Source organism: Dendropsophus ebraccatus, chromosome 1 (assembly GCF_027789765.1).
Source record: "Dendropsophus ebraccatus isolate aDenEbr1 chromosome 1, aDenEbr1.pat, whole genome shotgun sequence".
In the NCBI taxonomy this organism is placed as follows: domain Eukaryota; kingdom Metazoa; phylum Chordata; class Amphibia; order Anura; family Hylidae; genus Dendropsophus; species Dendropsophus ebraccatus.
The window spans coordinates 213,458,548-213,478,282 of record NC_091454.1 but is presented as its reverse complement, the minus strand read 5'-3'; the positions used below and the strand labels follow the sequence as shown (position 1 = coordinate 213,478,282).

The window sequence follows — 19,735 nt, the reverse complement described above, 5'->3', positions numbered from 1 at the left end:
TCCACGTTTGGACAAAACTAGTTGAGGGGCTGTGCGTTTGTTATTTTAATATATCGGATCACCAGTATTCTCTATATTAGATAATAGACGTATAGTCAATAGTCTGCAGCTACATGTGACTTCTTTGACCCACATGGGCCATGTGTGTATCGGAACAGACTATGGTGACAGTGATTTTATGAGCACTTATTACTTTTTATTTAGGAGTCAGTAAAAGTTACGTTTTAGATAGAGAGCAGATCAGTGTGTGTCTAGTGGGTGTATCCAGAGCGTGGAGCAGGTAATGTATGCTCCTGGACCACGGGGGTTAATGGCGCCGAGTCATCCCGCTGCGAGTATGTCGGCCCATTGAAGTGAATGGGCAAGTATCCGCAGCGGATTTCACTTCTTCTGCACATGCTCACTGAATAAACTGATGAAAACAGACGTGAACACAAATACCTTCCAATTAGATCAGTCATTGACCCAGAAAAAAAAAAAAAAAAAAAAAAAAAACTCTGAAGTGCACTTTGCGCTTGTTATCCATGTACGCAGGATTTTTTTTTTTTTTTTTTTTAATGAACCCAGCCTTACACTAGACTGACTTTTTAAAGGGACCAACCAGCTTTAGATGTATACAGGTAGAACTCCCCGTTTGCAGCCGTGTGCCTCACATGCTCTATGTGCAGTTTTCATGCTATGACGCTGGGTCGGCTCATGTTATTCCACTCCTCACCACTCACATTTTTAAACTAGACTTTTTAAAATTAATTTTGTAACAAATACTGCAAATATCTTTATTTTTTTTAACAGTTAAAGAGACAGTAAGTCAATATTTAAAAAAAAATAATCTGTAAACATAGCCTCATCCAGGAAGATGACACATAAAGCAACATGAAAACATCCGACAGACATCAGTGATCATACATTGGACAGATATAATGTTCTTCTTCATTCTAAATAAGGAAAACTATGCAGTCCTAAGGCCCAGTGGTTCCTTAGGAGGAGTGAATTTATAGTACTAGCAATGCTGGAAGAAGTTTAAAAATAGAAAAATGTTCCAGCAGATAAATCTTTAAAAACTATTTATTGTTGTAAACAAACTTCCATAAAACAGAGTGTGAATAGGTACGTATCATCTTGACGCGTTGCGGCTGTTACCAGCCTTTATCACAGCAGAAGAAGTAGTTTCCCAGGACTGGATACAGCTTTTCCAAGCACCCGAAGCAGAGCGGCAGAGAATACAAAGGCAGCCGACTGACAAACCGACCACAGAGCCTAGCTAGGCGCTTCACTAGTGCTGTAAATTCGCTCATCCTTACTTCTCACCAATCAGCTTTGTCCACATGAAGTGACTGATCAAAGATCTGGAATTATTTGATTATGAATTTTGCACCTTTTGATTTTCCTTTTTTTAAATTTCTTTGTGATGTTACCAGTGAAGCTCTAACTGCTGTGATATTACATCCCCCCCTCATGTCCTGATGGACCAGAAACCAGTTGTCACATACAGCGCCCCAGCTGTTGCAGAACTACAATTCCCATCATGCCTGGACTGATGAGAACCGTAGTGTTCTAACTGCTAAGGGGCTGCAGGTTTGATGCCACTGCCATAAGGGCTTGCTTGGCAGCATAGTTCTGCAACAGAATAGACACCAATACCACCTAGGCCTTTAAAATGGCTGCAACCATGGTGTAAAGGGAACGGGTAAATTTAAACAGATTAAGAGAAAGTTAAAAGTTTTAAAATAACCATCATAAAACAAATACATTAATTTGTTCATCATGAAAACGACATAACCTAAAATCAGCAGGGATGAGACCTGTACCTGGCTGTGGAGCCCATGAGGCGGGGAGACTATAGTGTACGTGGATACAAGGTAGTTAGGAATAGGCTTCTACCGCCTGACTGTATATATGTTATCTTCATTTCTTTAGGTGTGACCTGCATATACACAAAGCCCCCCAACGGCTCCATTTCACCAATATAAAAACGCAAGTATCCATCAGGAACTTTATCTTCATGTTTACGGGTATTCTCCAAAAAGTTTCCTGCTCCGCTGAGCACATATCCAATACCACTGTCATCCTGGAGGTACTGAAAAAAGTAAAGCAGAACAGTCATATTGCCGCCAATGATTTCAGTAACTTTTCTTTTTTTATTAACACTCCACTAAGTAGGGGTGGTAAGACCAGATTTATTAACGGAGATCAGCAAATAGCACCCAATATAGGACCCACTGTCTATGCATTACACAGATTTTAAGGGAATGTGTCACCTAGATTCTTTTACTGATTAGAGTCAGATACTGTTATTTTCTGACTACTTCTTTATTTCACTTTTTGTACATTGTTATGGGGGAGGCCATCTTGCCTGGGCTGTTCTTCACAGCATTTAGTGACATGCTTTACAGCAAGACTCATGGACATAGACTACAATGGACAACAATGGACAGTCTGTCCCCTTGAGATGAATGTGAAATATTACCGAGCACGCTCCTCGACCTGGGAAGAGGTCATTCCACATGGAGCTGCTATCATCTCCTCTATCACTTCAGATCACTTTACAGCAACTCCTCTTATCACCACAGACACAACAGGAAGTCTCAGTTTTGTTTTAGCTCCAGTAGGGAGAATGAAAACTGCAGATTTCAGGATTATTTTATAATATAGATAGAAAAATGGAAAATAAAAATAAAACAAAAAACGTTTAACATAAAAAAAATTTGAACAAGTGCATTTCCTGATGACACATTCCCTTTAAACCTTTAAATTAGCTCCACGCAATATTTTACTCATCCTGTGGGGGGTGCTGCAGGAAAATGAGAAAAAAAAAAAAAAAAAAAAAAAAAAAAGACGCGTACCTGCATATTGTGATCATGTCCAGACAGATAAGCAGTCACCTTGTACTTCTTAAGCAGAGGCTCGACGTGTTCAAGGAGGCAATGGGTAGGTCCGTGCTCGCCTATTGACCACACTGGGTAGTGGCCGGCCACTAGTAAGTAATCTTCCTTAGCGTCCTGCAGTTTTTCCACCAGCCAGTCTAGTTGTTCTTTTGCCACTTTGGAGTCTGCTGCCCCCAGTGGCTGACCCCCTTTAAAGTCATCAGAGTTCCCACACAAGGTGATGGTATCAAGCATCAGAAGTCTCACAGACGCATTGGTGTTTGCGATGTTAAAGGACGTGTCATAGTACAAAGCTGGATACTTCCTATATGGAGGGAAGATAGATAATATCATGGATAGCATAGCAAAAACACAGCTACTTTCTTGCAAAAACAGCACCACCTCAGTCCTCAGGTTGCATGCGGTATTGCAATTTATCTCCACTTCAATGGAATTGAGCTGCATACCGACACCCAAGTCTGTTACGCCATTATGAAAACTCTTGGGCTCAGTTCTAAAAAGTTGTGTGGCAGCTATCTGCATTGGCTTATCCTTGTAAACAGGGGTCATCTTGTGGAGGGAACCTCTTTAAAAGGGGGTACTCCGGAGGGGGGAAACAAAGGTTGTTTTTTTTAATCAACTGTCAGAAAGTTATATAAATTTGTAATTCACTTCTATTTAAAAATCTCCAGTACTTATCAGCTGCTGTATGTCCTGCAGAAAGTGTTGTATTCTTTCCAGTCTGACAGTGGTCTCTGCTGCCACCTCTGCCCACATCGGGAACTGTCCAGGGCAAGAGAGGTTTTCTATGGTGTTTGCTACTACTCTGGACAGAGGTGGGAGCAGAGAGCACCGTGTCAGACTGAAAAGAATACAACACTTTCTGCAGGACATACAGCAGCTGATAAGTACTGGAAGACTGGACATTTTTAAATAGAAGTGAATTACAAATTTATATAAAACTTTCTGACACTGATTTGAAAAAAACTATTTCTCTCCGTTGTACCCCTTAATGTAACATTGCTTTGTATGTTATCACGACCACCATATTGGATCTACCACAGAGGGGGAATGTGCCAATGTTTAGACAACAGTAAGGTGGCAAGCACTGAACTGCCAACCATACACAAATTCCTAGATTGTTGTAAAAAATGGGGGAAATTTTTTTTCTTTAAAGCATCCATAAAAAAAAAAAGTAAATAAAATACAGGCTGTAACTTTTTATTTCCTTAAGACTTTTTGTACTTCAGCAGCTCATTGCAATTGGAATTTTGTAGCTCAGTAAATACTGATAGTTATTTTACATCAGTATATTGAACTATAAGCACATTCCCAATAATGTGTGTAATTCATTATTTCCATAATATTGGCCGCCCGTGCATAGAAAAATATGGCTGCTTTCTTACAGAAACAGCACCGCTATACCCCACCCAACCTGAGGACAGGGGTGGCGCTGTGTTTGCAAGAAAGTGGTTGTTCATTTTCTAATCCTTTAAATGATAACATCTAGTAACCTGCAGCTGCCACTAGGGACAGTTTACAGTGAGATTAATAGACACTACACACCTCAATGTGCTGCCCCTAATGGTGACTGCAAGGAACTAAAGATTTTCAAATACTAAATTTACACATATAAAAAAAAACCAGTTAATGCAATTGTATATGTATATAAATATATAGGAAGCATTGTTGGCATTACCAGCGAGAAGAGACACTGGTGTAGGCGATCTGAGCCGTGACGTTTCCATTGTGGTCGTGATTGCCTGCGACAACGTACCACGGAACATGGAGCAGCGAATCCGCATTAAACACATTCTCAAATGTTTTCTGAATGGAGAAAAAATAAAATTAAAATAAAACTACATGCAGAGGTTAACAAATTGTCCTGAGAAATCAGTATAGAAACTTAAAGGGGGATTCCACTTTTATGTAATTACAGAGTAATCAGCGTAGTATGAAATGTTCTGCAGCTTTAGGGTACGTTCACACGTACAGGATCTGTAACAGATCCGCAGCAGATTTTATGGCGCCGATTTGAACATGCAGCAGATCCGATGGCCCAGAGTTACTTTGCATTGAATCTGCAACTTCAAATCTGCGCCATCAAATGTGCTGCAGATACTGTACGTGTGAACGCACACTTACAGCATATCTGCTGTCAGGGAATACATTCAGCCTGAACTGGAGCTGAACATGTCTGACAGTATTCACACTAGGGCCCTGTCACCAAGGGGGTGTTGCTTGTCTGATACCGATCTAGCACAGTGCTGAACACCCTCCGCTTGCTGTCCGTATATGACATTGTAAGAGACTGAGGCCCATAGTTTTATACAAACTTTTCAGTCTACATTAATGGTTAAAGTTACACAAGAGCAGAAAACTTGTGTCACTCTGTAACCACTTAGCTTGTAGCTGGAGATAAAGTAAAGCAGTGAGCTGCCGGTTCCCTGTTACTAGACTGCAGTGCATTGTGGGAGCTCAGATAACAGTTTCTAGGTCACACGTCTGATTGCAGTTGAAATTGATTCAGTTTCCCAGGGCAACCGGCAGAAATTTGAAGTCATTTATGGATTTGAATCTACCAATCAGATCACCAAGGTTTCCCGGTGACACCATGGGGGAGGACTGACAAAGTGACACTGTCACCCCCTTTTTGCATTATGACTTCTCTACACAAGTATAAAGGGTACATTTTGCAGTCTTCATACATCATGGTGCTTGTTGCAGTAAAAAGGGATCTTTTATCTGCGGATTGAGCTACCTGGACATGGCTTCACGGTCAAAGTGCCACTTAGCCCCGCCCACATCACCACATAGGCCCTGCCCTCTCAGGGCTATTGGTATGGGCCGACCTAGAGGGGATGGGGCCCTAGACCTTTAGGCTGGCCTGTTCCAATGGCAGTCAAGGGAGTGGGGCCTATTTGCAGATGGGGTATACAGTGGCAATGTATACAGTGGGGTGGGGTATACAGTGGCAATGTGGGCGGGGCTAAGTGTCGCTTACCACCCAGGTAGAACAGTCCACAGATTATAAAAGATCACTTTTTACTGGAACAAGCATGATGTAAAATAAGGTATGAAAACTGCAAAATTTTGTCATAATACAAAAAGGGGGTGACAGCGTCACTTTAACAGTCCCCCCATCCACATAACAAGGGTGAGGGAATGCAGTTCCCAAGTCACCACCAGTAATACATTTCTTTGTTCACCTGGAATCTGAAGTCTGTCACATTGGTCACGCCATCATAATAGAAGTTGTCACCCACTGACACAATAAAGTCACCGCCCCACTTGGATATGGTGTTGGCAATCTCAGCTGCCACCAGGGTTTCCTGCTGGGTGTAGTAAGGGGGGAGCGGTATTCCTCCCCAGTCACCAATCACAGCAAAGCGAAGAGAGGGTGTATCATCCTTTTGGGGGTTGGAGAGGGTCTTCATATTGATACATGGCAGGATAGTCAAGACGACAAGTAGTTTCTCCATTTTGGATCTAGATGGGAATAAGAGGGAAAACCTTACAATACATATCATTTTGTAACACCAATCATGTAATGTTATTGAAATGTATTATGTTATATTGGCCAACAAGGAAGATTCTGGCAGTGGCGATCCAGCATTCCCGATCCGTCTCTCCTCCGACATCATCTGTTTGGGGGACAGTCAGGAGGCCTCCATAAACATTGGATGGACAGATGGAGATTGCGTCGGAGTTATGCCGACACATCTCTAATGTGTGTAGCCCTCCTAAAGGTGCCCATACACGTTAGAGAAAAGTCAGCCATACCGGCTAATTTTGGCAGGACCAGCCATCTATCCTATGTGTATGGGGGGCTTACAACAAGGACTCAATGTTGGAACCAAGTTGTTTCCCTGGAGATAAATTTTTAAGCTGTTCAGCTGCTTCATGGTTGGAAAAACAGCAAAAATAAAATTAAAAAAAACGAGCAAAAACAGCTGAAAAAAATTGATCAAATGGCTTAGGTTCAAGTGATGGCTGAAGAAACTGTGTGAGCACATGGTCAAACACCTGTTAGGCCAAATGTTAACTATTAAAGGTCAATGGTGGGGAACCTGTGGCCCCCCCAGCTGTTGCAAAACTACAATTCTGATATCTGGTCAGCCAAAGATTTGTCTATTGTTCTGGAAAGCCCCATACACCTTAGATTGATGGCTGAAACTGATACAGTGTATGGCAGGGATGGGGAATCTTTGGCCCTCAAGCTGTTTCAAAACTACAATTCCCATCATGCTTGGGCAGCCTTTGACTGGTGGTTGATAAACAGGCCAATACAGTCTGTTTAGTTCACCCAGCCCCATTGTTTCTTATCTCACCTGGTCACATGACTTATCGATCAGCTTGACAAACATTGACATGTGACTACATGCTGGCTCTCAACAAGTCCTTCTCAAATACCATTTGGGGGAGGGTGTTTACTGTGACACCACTCCATTTGCTACATCTTCCACCACTTTAAGGCAAGGGCTACATTGTGACTTTTTGTAGCTCTACAACTTGCTCTCTGACAATTGAGCTCCAGCTGCAGTCCACAGCAATACCGAAAGTTGTAGGAAGTTCTTGTGGACTTCGGCTAGAGATCAATGACAGTCAAGTAGCGTTACAAAAAGTCACAGTGTAGCTCTGGACTTAGAACATGATGGCTATAACTAAAGGCCCTCTATTACACAGGCCGATCAGCAGCAAAGAGCGTTCCTAGAATTGGCCGATGCAAAAGTAAAAGCGATTGAGAGAATGCTCACTCGTCGCATTATTGGGTCTTTTGACTGGCAGTAAAATCTGTTATTGGCCGCACATCTGCATATACAGGAGTCTATAACAATGAATGTTAATAGTCGCAATGCAGCCATCGTTCATACATCCCAGCTGGGCTATTAATCATGCCTTATAAAAAGGTATTGCAAGTAAGCACCGATCTCGCTGATCAGCGCTCATCTGCGTCCTTGCACTGCCCCATATCAGGCTGTGTAAAAACCATATAAACCAGCTTTCCAAATGGCAAAAAGATACCTGAAGAAGCCTACTAGACCCAAAACACGTCGGGGGAAGGAAGGTCCCACTTAGCATTTCTTTTCCTTTAGAAATACAAATAAGTGGTAGAAACAAAGAAAGGTGCAGGGAAAGAATACAAAATGTGCATCATACCTCCGCACTGTGTCAATAGATCCTACCAATACCCCCATTGTTTTACACAGGCTAGGATTTATGGCTCCACAACAGGAATTGCAAGGAATGTTGTTGGGGGGAGTCAGGTATGTACCCAAACCAGTCAAACCCCTTTAATAGATGATAGTCTCCTTATACCCATTACACCATGGGTCTCCAAACTGCGGCCCTCCGGCTGTTGCAAAACCACAATTCCAATCATGCCCGGACAGCTAAAGCTTTGGATTTGGCTGCCCAGGCATGATGGGAATTGTAGTATTGCAACAGCTTGAGGGCTGCAGTTTGGAGACCCATGTTGGCTGATCCCAACAACGGCACTTTATGACCATATATGCCCAATGGCAGGTGGGATTTGTTTGATTTTAAGGTGCCAGAGCCATTTGTTCCCAGGGGAGATAACCAGCCACCAGGAGTGCGGCAGCAGCTTAATCCCCTATTACACAGGGTGATCTCCAGGAGCAAGGAGCGCCGACCTGTCAGGTCTCACTTGCTCCTCCTTCCCACTATTATATGCGCCGACAGTGAGCAGGTACTTGTGGGAGGCCGCAGGGGGGGGGCTCCCCGGATGATCTTTACTGCTGCCGCTCCTAATGCACGAAGCGACGGCAGAAGATTGTTGCTCTCTGTGTCATTTGTATTTCAACATTTTGAAAGACAACGATCAGCCAACATCATTCACGTCAACTGATCGTTGCTTTTTAAATTTACAAAGCGATCAGCCGTAATGGCCAATAATCAGCCAAATAAGGCTGATAACACTGGCCAACAAATATTCAAAAGTTGTTTGGTTCCGAAATAAAATTAGCAATTTCTTAATGATTTTTATGTGCTGAATTCAAATATCACAAGGAAAAATGTGAATTGTCTCTAGTTTCTATGATATCGAGGAGTTCTAATGTTACTGTTTTGTGAATTGTATAGAATACAGTATAATAGCCGACATATTTATTACTTCTTCAGTCATAAGGAAGCAAGTTTACTGTTCATAAACTTTTGAAATATATTCATAGGAAACTTAGTTCTATCTGAAATCCCCTACAATTTACAGGCAGATCTAAGAATTTTTACTAATTAATTATGTTTATTGAACTCTGGAATCTAGGTCCTTATTCAATGGCTTCTTGGTGCATTTACACGTCTTTTGTATTCATACATGGGATTGTCTCTGATAACTGTCCAACAGTAATCTGCAAGCATTGATGGGTTCCATCGAGGCTAGGTTCACACTGCGTTTTTGCAAAAAACGGATGCATTTGTGTGCATCTGTTTTGATCCATTTTTCCATTGACTTCCATTGTAAAAAATACAAAAAAAAAAAAAAAAACGGATCCGTTTTTTTAATGGACACAAAAACGTAGCTGACACTACTTGTGTCCGTCAAAAAAAACAGATCCATTTTGATCCTTTTTTTTTTTTTTTTTTCATAATGGAAGTCAATGGAAGAACGGATGCACATAAATGCATACGTTTTTTTCATCTGTTTTTTGCAAAAAGACGGATTTCAAAAACGCAGTGTGAACCTAGCCTTACCCTGATACCTTTTTTCCATATTGGTCATTCTAAGATGATGCAATATACCAGTATTGTATCACAGGCTGTGAGAAATATAGAAAGTATGTCTATATCTTGAAAATTAGATAGAGCCAGTTTCAAAATTTTATCATCATTTTCGATTTCAGCACCCCAAAATTAGTTAAGATCAACTGTTTTCATGACGGAACCTTTTTTGGCCGTTGACCAGTGTAATCGCTTTGTGTAATAGGGCCATTAGTCCCATCTCTTCAATCAGAACCCATGAGCGCTAAACCAAGCCAGTCTTCCACGCTGGTATAGCTGTTGGCCAAATGAGCATCACCATCATGATCTGCAATGTTGCCATTATTTTTCACCCATGGATCAGCAGGGCAGATGGTGGATAACAACACTGTCTTTATGTTGGATTAAAAAATTTTGTAAAATTTTCAATGCTTCTCACGAAGCTGTGTAGAAGGTGTTGGCTGGGCTACATAATAAAGGTTATTAGAGGTGTGCGGTGAGACAAGCGCTGTGTACACATATAGTCATGGGAGGAGATAAAGGATACATAAGGCTAGTGGATCAGTATAGAACATGCGCAACAAGTAACCCTAGATACCTGTATGTAGAAAACATATAGACAATGTAAAATACCTGTACATCATCCCCACTCTTTGATATCACTTTACAGCTGCTAAAACAACAAACTCTATAAAAGTAAAGTATGGGTTGTACATTTTTATTGTTAGGAGACGCTATAGTAAATTTCAGCTATAAGCTCACATGAGTCACAACAAGTACTTGTAGTTCCATAACAGCTCCTACCCAATCCCATGGTCAATAACTAAACACAAGCCTAATATACAGTATAGAGAAATAAAGCCAATATACCACAAAATGGCTGCAACAAGGTAAAAAGCAAAGAAAGTAGCAACTCCTTACCGTGCTCCCTGCAGATAAGCTCCTCTCTGCTCAGCTGCCCTCACATGGAAGCCCTTTGACCTGTTTAAAAACTTAACACAATACCTTACCCCCACCCCTCCTGTCTCAAATTACTTAGCTTATCAGGGCTGAGACACCACCACTTCCTCCAGCCTCTCACATGGGCACCAGATCTTAAAATTCCTCAACTGCAAAAAATAAAAAACACCTTTTTTGCTAACCCAAAAAGTTCATAAAAGCGTCTACAGAGCTGCCCAGGCAGCGGGGAGTGACTACTGTGCAGCTAGAGCTTGGCTTGGTCCTGACACATTCAGGAAGCAAATATCTTCCCTCTAATGAGCTGTGATGTATTACCAGCATAGACGTGCTAACCACAGGAGGACGCACATAGGAAGTGAAAGCAAATCACATATCATGGGCACTGCATTAGATTATGTTTTTGGAAAACTGTACAAGACGGTTATTATAAGACTAAAAAAAACATGGCTGCTTTCTTTCACAAACAGCACCACTCTATGGGCTTCCATGGGCTGTGACCAATACTCCAGTTTAGTTATGGCATTGAGCTGGTTTTCAGATAACTTTCTGAACACATATTTGAAAGCCTGGCCTAACAAAAACAGTGCCACCCCTGTCCTCAGGTTGGGTGTGGTATTACAAGTAGGCTTTATTTACTTCAGTGGAACTGAGCTGCAATACTGCACACTGAGTAGTGTTGAGCGGATCTGTTACACCTGTTTAGGTTTAGCAACATTCTCCAAACTTGATCATTCAGCATTTTATTCCCTGCGGCAGCAGAAGTTGGAAGCTTACCTGGGGAGTTCTGGAAAACATGCATACAATCATAGGCCTATGACTGTATCCATGTTTTCCTGGCAGTCCTAGGGCGGCATCCAACTTCTGCTGCTATAAAGAATAAAACGCTGACTGTTCAAGGTTAGAAAACATTGCTGAACCTGAACAAGTTTAACAGATCTGCTCACCACTAAGGGTACAAACACACACACCGTATACGCAGCGTATTTACTGCTGCGATACGCAGCAAATACGCAGCAGATACGCAGCAGATTAGATCTAAATAACTGAACACAGCATCAAATCTGCTGCATATACGGTGTGTGTGTTTGTACCCTAAAACTGAGGATAAGAATGACAGAAAGCAGATTTTCTAAACCTATTTAACTCCTGTAAGGATCCCATACACCTTTAATAGCTGTTGGGGTAACAGCTATCTTTCCTCTTCATCCCTGAGGGTGCGTGCACACTACGGAATTCAGTGACATGTCATTTCTTTCGGTGGAATCTGCCCGTGCAGAGAATAGTGTCTATGCCACAGGCGGAGATGCGCGCCGCCGCGTGCGGGTACGAGCAACGGAATCTGCCGCAGGTCATACGCCCAAATTCCATAGTGTGCACGCACCCTAAGGGTAGCTTCACACGTACCGACTCGCAGCGTTAATAACGCTGCGAGTCGGCTAGGTCCTGGCACATCACTTTCACTACATACACACAGCGGTCTGAACGACCGCTGCGTGTATGTAATTCTGCCGGCCGCTTAACCCCTTCAGCTGCCGCCCGGCTCCCACTCTGTATACATTACCTGTCCTCGCTGCACGGGGTCCCGGCGTACTGCTCTCCCGCCCGGCCAATCAGTGTGTTGCCCTGCCGCAGCCACTGATTGGCTGGGCGGGAGAGCAGTACGCCGGGACCCCGTGCAGCGAGGACAGGTAATGTATACAGAGCGGGAGCGGAGCGGCAGCTGAAGGGGTTAAGCGGCCAGTAGAATTACATACATGCAGCGGTCGTTCAGACCGCTGCGTGTATGTAGTGAAAGTGATCTGCCAGGACCTAGCCGACTTGCAGCGTAATTAACGCTGCAAGTCGGTACGTGTGAAGCTACCCTAAGGCTGGGTTCACACAGTATATTTCAGTCAGTATTTGGTCAGTATTTTGCAACCTCAATCAGCAGTGGATTGAAAACACAGAAAGGCTCTGTTCACACACTGTTGAAATTGAGTGAATGGCCGCCATATAATGGCAAATATTTGCTGTTATTTTAAAACAACGGCAGTTGTATTGAAATAATAGCAGTTATTTACCGTTATATGGCGGCCATCAACTCAATTTCAACATTGTGTGAACATAGTCTTTCTGTGTTTTTAATCTACTCCTGGTTGAGGTTGCAAAATACTGACCAAATACTGACTGAAATACTGACTGAAATATACTGTGTGTGAACCCAGCCTCAGGGTATGTTCACACTGAGAAATAGACAGGGAATTTGAAGTGGAATCCGCTCTTAATTTTCTGCGTATTGCGCTGGAAATTCGGGTTGTACAATATGTACAGAGCAATGTCCCAATATATTCAGTGGGATTTCTGCTCTGTTGTTCACACAGAATTTTCTGCTGCGGGTCTGACATGTAAATTCTTTGGGCGGATTCTGCTAGAAAAATCTTATAGAAGTCAATGGGGCTTGAATCTTGGTTGCATTCTGGCGCGCGAGCCTCCCATAGACTGTCATTATGACAGGGAGGCTGGTGGCAGAATTCCGCCACTCTTGCTCCGTGTGCACGTAGCCTTGCATGAACGCTCATGTGTTGTGAATGGGGAAAGGGGAGATAAGCTGCTGCGAGGCAGGTCTTATCATCTGGAAACAAGGGCTGTGTTCACTCACAGTTTTTTAGTTAGGGTTTTTTTGAGCTGGTAAATTCACATTCTGTAAAAAGGTTATGGTTGATAAACAGGTACGTTAATGGGTCAAAAAACATAATGGATTTTTTTTTCCAGTATTTTGGGCCGTTTTGTCCCAATAATGTGTGGTTTGTAAACTGGATTATAACATTGGTTCCAAAAGGGAAGATCCGAATGGTACCGGAACGGCCGGCCTGTGCCCGGATCATCGTGGCCGGTACTTAAGTACCTGCCGGATGATCGGTCCGGCCGCGGAGCTCTGATGCGGGCGCATCAGCACGCGCCCACATCAGAGCTTCCCATAGCGCACAGTAAAGCGAGCAGCCGGAGCCGCTCGCTTCACTGTGTGAACTGACAGGTCTTACTGCGGCCGGAATTCACTGAATTCCGGCCGCAGAAAACTGACCTTTCAGTTTTGTTCCTGCGCCGCATGGGATCCCGGCCGGAGCGTATACGATGTGTGTACGCTCCGCCAGGATCCCATTCAACATAAAGCTATGTCACAAACCGCAAAACTACGGCCGTAGTTCTGCGGCGAGAACTAAGGCCGTAGTTTTACATAGTGTGAACATAGCCTAAACCAGAGAGAGAAATGAGTTACTTGGAAGGTAAGGTAGTGTATGCAATGGAGCCTGCCCCCTCCACCACCATATATGACCCTGAAGAGCTCTAATAGCAGGTCTTTCCTGCCAGGTCCGGTTTTTCCTCCCACCTGGATATATTTAGGGTCTGTAATCTGGTTGTTAGGACACATAGCTACAAAAAATGTGCAAAACCAGGGGTGGGATTCAGCTGGTTCTCTCAAACTGGTACTCTTGGATCTCAAATGTGTGAAGAAAACAAGTGAATTAGAAAAAAAATATATCAGCCAGTGTTGTACGGGAACCCCTTTTATCGACACACCTCCATTTTTCACCCTTTCATCTACAGGTAGATCTGTTTGCCTGTATCCTTCCCTAGAGCCAGACCTGACTAGCAGAGGCCAAAATTGCATTGTACAAGATGGCATGGGAGCAGGGATAGGGGAGTATCAGAGTATTTGGGGGGGCACAATATACATGCAAAATTTATTTATAGGAGGCAAAGTATATGTAACATATAGATGAGCAAATCTCGAAAACACTCAGGTTCATCCAAACCCAAAGTGCACCATTCGATTCCGGTGGTTGTAGAAGTTGGATACAGTCCTTGGAAGTCCGGTTTTCTGGCCAGCCTTAGGGCTGCATCCAACTTCTGTAGCCACCGGCAATCAAATGCCGCACACTCAGGTTTGGGCTTGAGATTTGTTTATCTCTAATATGAACATACATACAGTACATAAAAAGGGGCAGAGTGTAGATGAACATGAATTTAGGGGCAGGGCGTATATTCTGGGCATACATTGTGTAGTACCATATTTAGGGGGCAAAGCGTTGAGCTGTTATTTTTAAGGGGGGGGGGGGCAGTGTCACACCAAGTAAAGAACCTGTGGTTGAAAATTTGAATTCCACCTCCTGCACAAATTGGCCCAGTTTTGTGAATATAAGATAAGATGGGAATACTCCTTTACCAAACTGTTTGTATATCGCTAGGGTGTGCCGCTAGTGTGCACTTCCTGCCAGGTCTGTATAATTCTGTAAGCAGTAAGCTCCCACCAGTGGCAATTGCAGGTAACCAGAATTGATAGAATTAAAGGGATTATCTAGTGAGCAGAAAAGGCAATTGTTCTCTCCGGAGCTGCACTTCCTCCCTCCAGTAGACAGGTACATGCAGGAGCGTAGCTAATGTCTCTTGGGCCCTGGTGCAAGAGGTCATCTTGGGCCCCCATTCCTCGATCAAGCCATTCTATTCTTCTTCTTCCACCCTGGGCTATTATGAGAACTTCTCCGAGCCACGAATTCACAGAATCTGTCAGACAAACAAATTAGGCTCTGGCACCATTCTCATCTCTCTACAAACTGCACATCTGTATTGGGCCCTCATTATGGCCTTTATGCTCTCATTGAGTGGGTAGGCCCACTCTATGTGATCCCCCTTAAAGTATTATAGTAGTTCTGTGTAGTTCTTATAGTAGTTCTGTGTAGTCCCCCTATATCAGATGACACCTTCTGTGCATCCCTTATAGTATATGCCCCCCTCTCTGTAGTTTTCCATATAGATGGCCCCTCTGTGTAGTCCACTATAGTAGATGCCCCCCTCTGTACATGCCCTATTGTATACGCCCCCTATATGTGCCGCCCTATGTGTATTATCTCTTATAGATGGCTCCCCCTCTGTGTATTCGCCCTTATAGGTGGCCCCCCCCTGTGATGTCACCCTTATAGATTGCCTCCTCTGTGCATCCCCTCTTATAGATGGTCCCCTCTGTGTATTCCCTCTAAAAGATGACCCCCCTCTGTGTATTCCCCCTTATAGATGGCCCCCTCTGTGTATTCCCCCTTATAGATGGCCCCCTCTGTGTAGTCCTTCTTACAGATGCCCCCCGTGTTTTCCCCCTCTGCCCCCCCTTATAGATGGCCCCCCAGTGTTGTCCTCCTATAGATATCCCCCTCTGTGTAGTCTCCCTTATAGATGCCCCCCGTGTTGTCCCCCTCTGCCCCCTCCCCCCTATAGATGGTGCAAAACAAAACTCGCTCCCCTGTCGCACGCTTTTGTCCTCCCTTCCCCGGCTGATGCGCAGCTCCCTAGGGATAACCCAGGGATTTCTGGGCAGTGCACGCACCAGTGAGCTCAGTGTGCGCCAGGCCTGGTACTTCCGGCACAGCGAGCATCTCTAACATGCGCCCCCTGGCAGAAGTCCCAGCTGCGGACGCACACTGAGCTCACTGGTTTGACACTGCCTCTTGTGACCACAAGCAAATCACTTCTTGCAGTCACAAGAGTGATTGATAGGGCGGGACGCCTATGGGGAGGGGCAATGCGGTGACCGCTGTAGCTACGCCACTGGGTACATGTTGCGAGCACTGCCTGGGAATGTACGCTAGCTGCCTTGTTAACATTGGCAGTTACAGAACCTCACCCGCAACATGCACCTGCCCCCCTCTCATCTCAAAAGTTGCCATCCAAGATGGACTGAGGGAGGAAGGGCAATGTCGGAAATAGAAGCGGTAGGAGCTTTTCTGCTCCTTGGATAACCCCTTTAAATGGGTAATGTAGTCATTCTTCCAACAAAGTGTGTGTGTTTGTGTGTGTGTGTGTGTGTGGGGGGGGGGGGGTTGGAGGTTACAGCATCACAATCATTGCACCATCTGTTGTGCAGTGTCTAAAGCCCCTTTTACATGGGCCGATTGCTACAAATACTCATTCGGCCAATAATATATCATTCTCTGTCCATGTCAGGAACTGTCCAGAGCAGCAGCAAATCCCCATAGAAATCCTCTCCTGCTCTGGACAGTTCCTGACATGGACAGAGGTGGCAGGAGAGAGCAATGGAAAACTTTAGATTTTTAAATAGACGTAAATTACAAATCTATAAAGCTTTCCGAAAAAATGTTGATTTGAAACAAAAAAAAAATGCCCTTTAAAACAAAAAAATTGCCTTTTAAAAGTTTACAACTTAATATCAATTTCATAGATATTGCTGTAGAAGCTGTAAGTCAATGTATAGTCTGGACGTATAGCGTGTAGTATGGCCTAAAATTCTGCAAAGTGTACACTAAAATCTCCACGAAGGTGAGAATAACAAGAACTAAGTCACAACTTTATTTTTTAATAGAGTGCATAGGTCTTCCTCATGTTATTAACTGGTTTTGTGATGGATTTTTTGCCTTTTTATGATGTTGAACTGCCCCTATGATGTATAGACGAGTGACCAAACTGCGTATTGTGAAATGTCAATTCAGTAAACGTCCTGGATGAACTCTGTAGAAGTCATTGGGGACAAGTCCAAAATATAACGTGACCCACGTAGACTTTATAGGTAAGAGGTTAGGATGACATAACTTGTACAACTTGTCATTTGTTTGCCAACACTGTATGTGATAGATAAGGACATATTAACTAACAGGTCTGCTAAGGCCCAAACTCCTATTTATCAGCGTTATTTTTATAGCACTGACATATACCACAGCTCTGTATAGAGAATGCACTCCTATCTGTCCCCTTCTCCAGTCGGTGTTCCAGTTGAGGTCTAGACTGACGGATGTAGGAAGTGAGACCTCTACAAGAGGCCACTGCAATATACAATACAGTTGTCCTCTGCCTGTTGCCATCTCGTGCACATAAAATATATCATCTAATGTTTATATAACTTGATAAAGAAATAGATCCAGCCTGTGACTGCGCTATGTAAGTGCTCATTACTTTACGGAACTGAAATTGAATAAACAGATACGATAAGAAAATCAATCACATGGTAGAAGGAACAGAACTAAATGTCACATTTTGCATAGCTGACAAGGTAGTGACGAGGACTTTAACCTACAAGACTGAGATAAGATATATGTCTGATGTTTTGTTCCTACAGATCAGTATCTAGGATGGTTTACGCCAAGGAAATAATTCTAACCAATGGATAACACGTCTGACCATCTCAGACAGCAGAAAACCCAGAATCGGCCCTGATCCAGGAAGGCACTTATGGCAAAGCTACCCTCTCACTGGGTTTACCATCATTGCAAAATCTGACGCCCAAGACACCGACAATGTGCCTGCAGGGCCAGTGGCTCTATGGATAACACGTCTTACTACGGATCAGAAGATTGTGGGTTTGACTCCCACCTGGCTGATGTGATCGTATAGTGGTTAGTACTCTGCGTTGGGACCGCAGCAACCCCGGTCTGAATCCGGGTCACGGCATTGACTCCTTGCTTCTCTTTTGAGCGGTTCTTGCCCAACATTGGAGTCTTTGGGGGTGGGACCCCCCCAGTAAATTGGGCCCATTGCATCTCCTCTGGGATTTCAGTTCCTCTCTGCAAAGTAGTCTTTTCCCCTTTTGTAAAATTGTGTTGTCAGAACAATACAGAGCTCACATGAAGTCCAGATCATGCAAAAAGGCTCAGTCTCTGCCTGGTTCCGATTCCATGTCAAAAAAATGGAAGGCACTTATGGCAAGGGTACCCTCTCTGGGTTTATGGTCGTTGCAGAATCTGACACCTGAGATGCCGACAATGCGTCCCCTGGGCCATGGTATTGACTCCTTGCTTTACTTTCCCAATGTTGCAGAGTCTTCGGGGTGTAGAATCCCCAGGAAATCAAGCCTAAATTGAATCTCCTCCGGGATTTCAGCTGCAAAGTAGTCTTTTCCCCTGTAGTAAAAATGTGTTATTAAAACAATACAGAGCTCACATGAAGTCCAGATCGTGAAAAAAGGCTCAGGCCTGTTTCTGAGTCTATGCCCAAAAAATCAAAGGCCTTTATGTCAAGGTTACCCTCGCACTGGGTTTGCGGTGGTTGTGGAATCTAACACCCGAGATGCCTATGCTGTGCCTGCAGGGCCAGTGGTGCAATTGATAACGCGTCTGACTACAGATCAGAAGATTATGGATTCAACTCCTACCTGGCTTGAGAGCGCTGCCGTCATCGTATAGTGGTTAGTAGTGTGGTGATCGTATTGTGGCCGCAGCAACCCTGGTTTGAATCTGGGTCATGGCATAGACTCCTTGCTTCCCTTTAGTGCTCTTCTCTCCAATGTTGGAGGGTCTTTGGGGGGTAGAACCCCAATGAAATTGAGCCCAAATTGCACCTCCTCTGGGATTTTGGCTCCTCTCTGCACAGTAATTTTTCCCCCCTGTAAAAATGTGTTGTCAGAACAATACAGAGCTCACATCATATCCAGCTCATACGAAAAGGCTTATACCCCTATTCCACCGGTCGTTAAGAGGAGCAAACGAGCGCTCTCAGCGCTCGTTTGCTCCTCGTTCCCCGCTCGCTGCTGCCGCTATTCAACGCGGCTGCAGCGAGCGGGTGAGTGCGGGAGGGGCGGCGGGGAGCTGCGGGGGGGGGGGGGGGGATGCACTGCCCGGGTGATTGCGGATCGTCCGGGCAGCCCATAGGATACAGCAGCGTCTGCTGCCGATGCTCCTATTCAACGGAGCGACGACAGCAGATCGTTGCTGTATAACATGTTGAAAAACAAGCGACTGCAACGATCAGCCGACATGAACGATGTCGGCTGATCGTTGCACTCTATTCCACGGGACGATTATCGTTCGTAGCGGCCGATATCGGACGAATACGAACGACATTCGTTCCGTGGAATAGGGCCTTCAGTCTCTGCCTGTTTCCGATTCCATGCCCAAAAACTGAAAGGCACTTATGACACTTATGCTGGGTTTGTGGTTGTTGCAGAATCTGATGCCCGAAACACCAATGCTGTGTCCACAGGGCCAATGGTGCCGTGGCTGACTTGTCTGACTACAGATCAGAAGATTGTAGGTTCAGCTTCTACCTGGCTAGAGAATGCTGCTGTGATCGTATAGTGGTTTGTACTCTGCGTTGTGGCCACAGCAATCCTGGTTTGATCCAGGTCATTGCCATCCAGGTCAGTTTCCTGAAGGCGACTTTTTAGTGTTGAGTTGGTTGAAGAAAAAAGAGACCAAATGCAAGAAGTCCCAGCCAGT

At 44.2% G+C, this 19,735-nt stretch overlaps 1 protein-coding gene across 2 annotated transcripts in view; it reads right to left on the bottom strand.

Annotated features, from left to right (window-relative positions):
* Positions 1 to 762: 762 nt before the first annotated feature.
* Positions 763 to 19,735, bottom strand: part of ACP5 (acid phosphatase 5, tartrate resistant) — a 79,221-nt gene continuing 60,248 nt past the window's right edge. Inside the window, exons 1-5 of one of the 2 annotated variants that reach the window (XM_069947119.1) lie at positions 10,503 to 10,820; positions 6,074 to 6,353; positions 4,564 to 4,691; positions 2,844 to 3,189; positions 763 to 2,077 (exon numbers count right to left, since the gene is read on the bottom strand). In XM_069947119.1, the coding sequence (XP_069803220.1) occupies positions 1,838 to 2,077; positions 2,844 to 3,189; positions 4,564 to 4,691; positions 6,074 to 6,346 (987 nt within the window). In that variant the 5' untranslated portion in view covers positions 6,347 to 6,353; positions 10,503 to 10,820 and the 3' untranslated portion in view covers positions 763 to 1,837. Of the gene's footprint in view, positions 2,078 to 2,843; positions 3,190 to 4,563; positions 4,692 to 6,073; positions 6,354 to 10,502; positions 10,821 to 19,735 lie in introns of those variants that run through there. The other variant, XM_069947130.1, reaches the window with a different exon arrangement.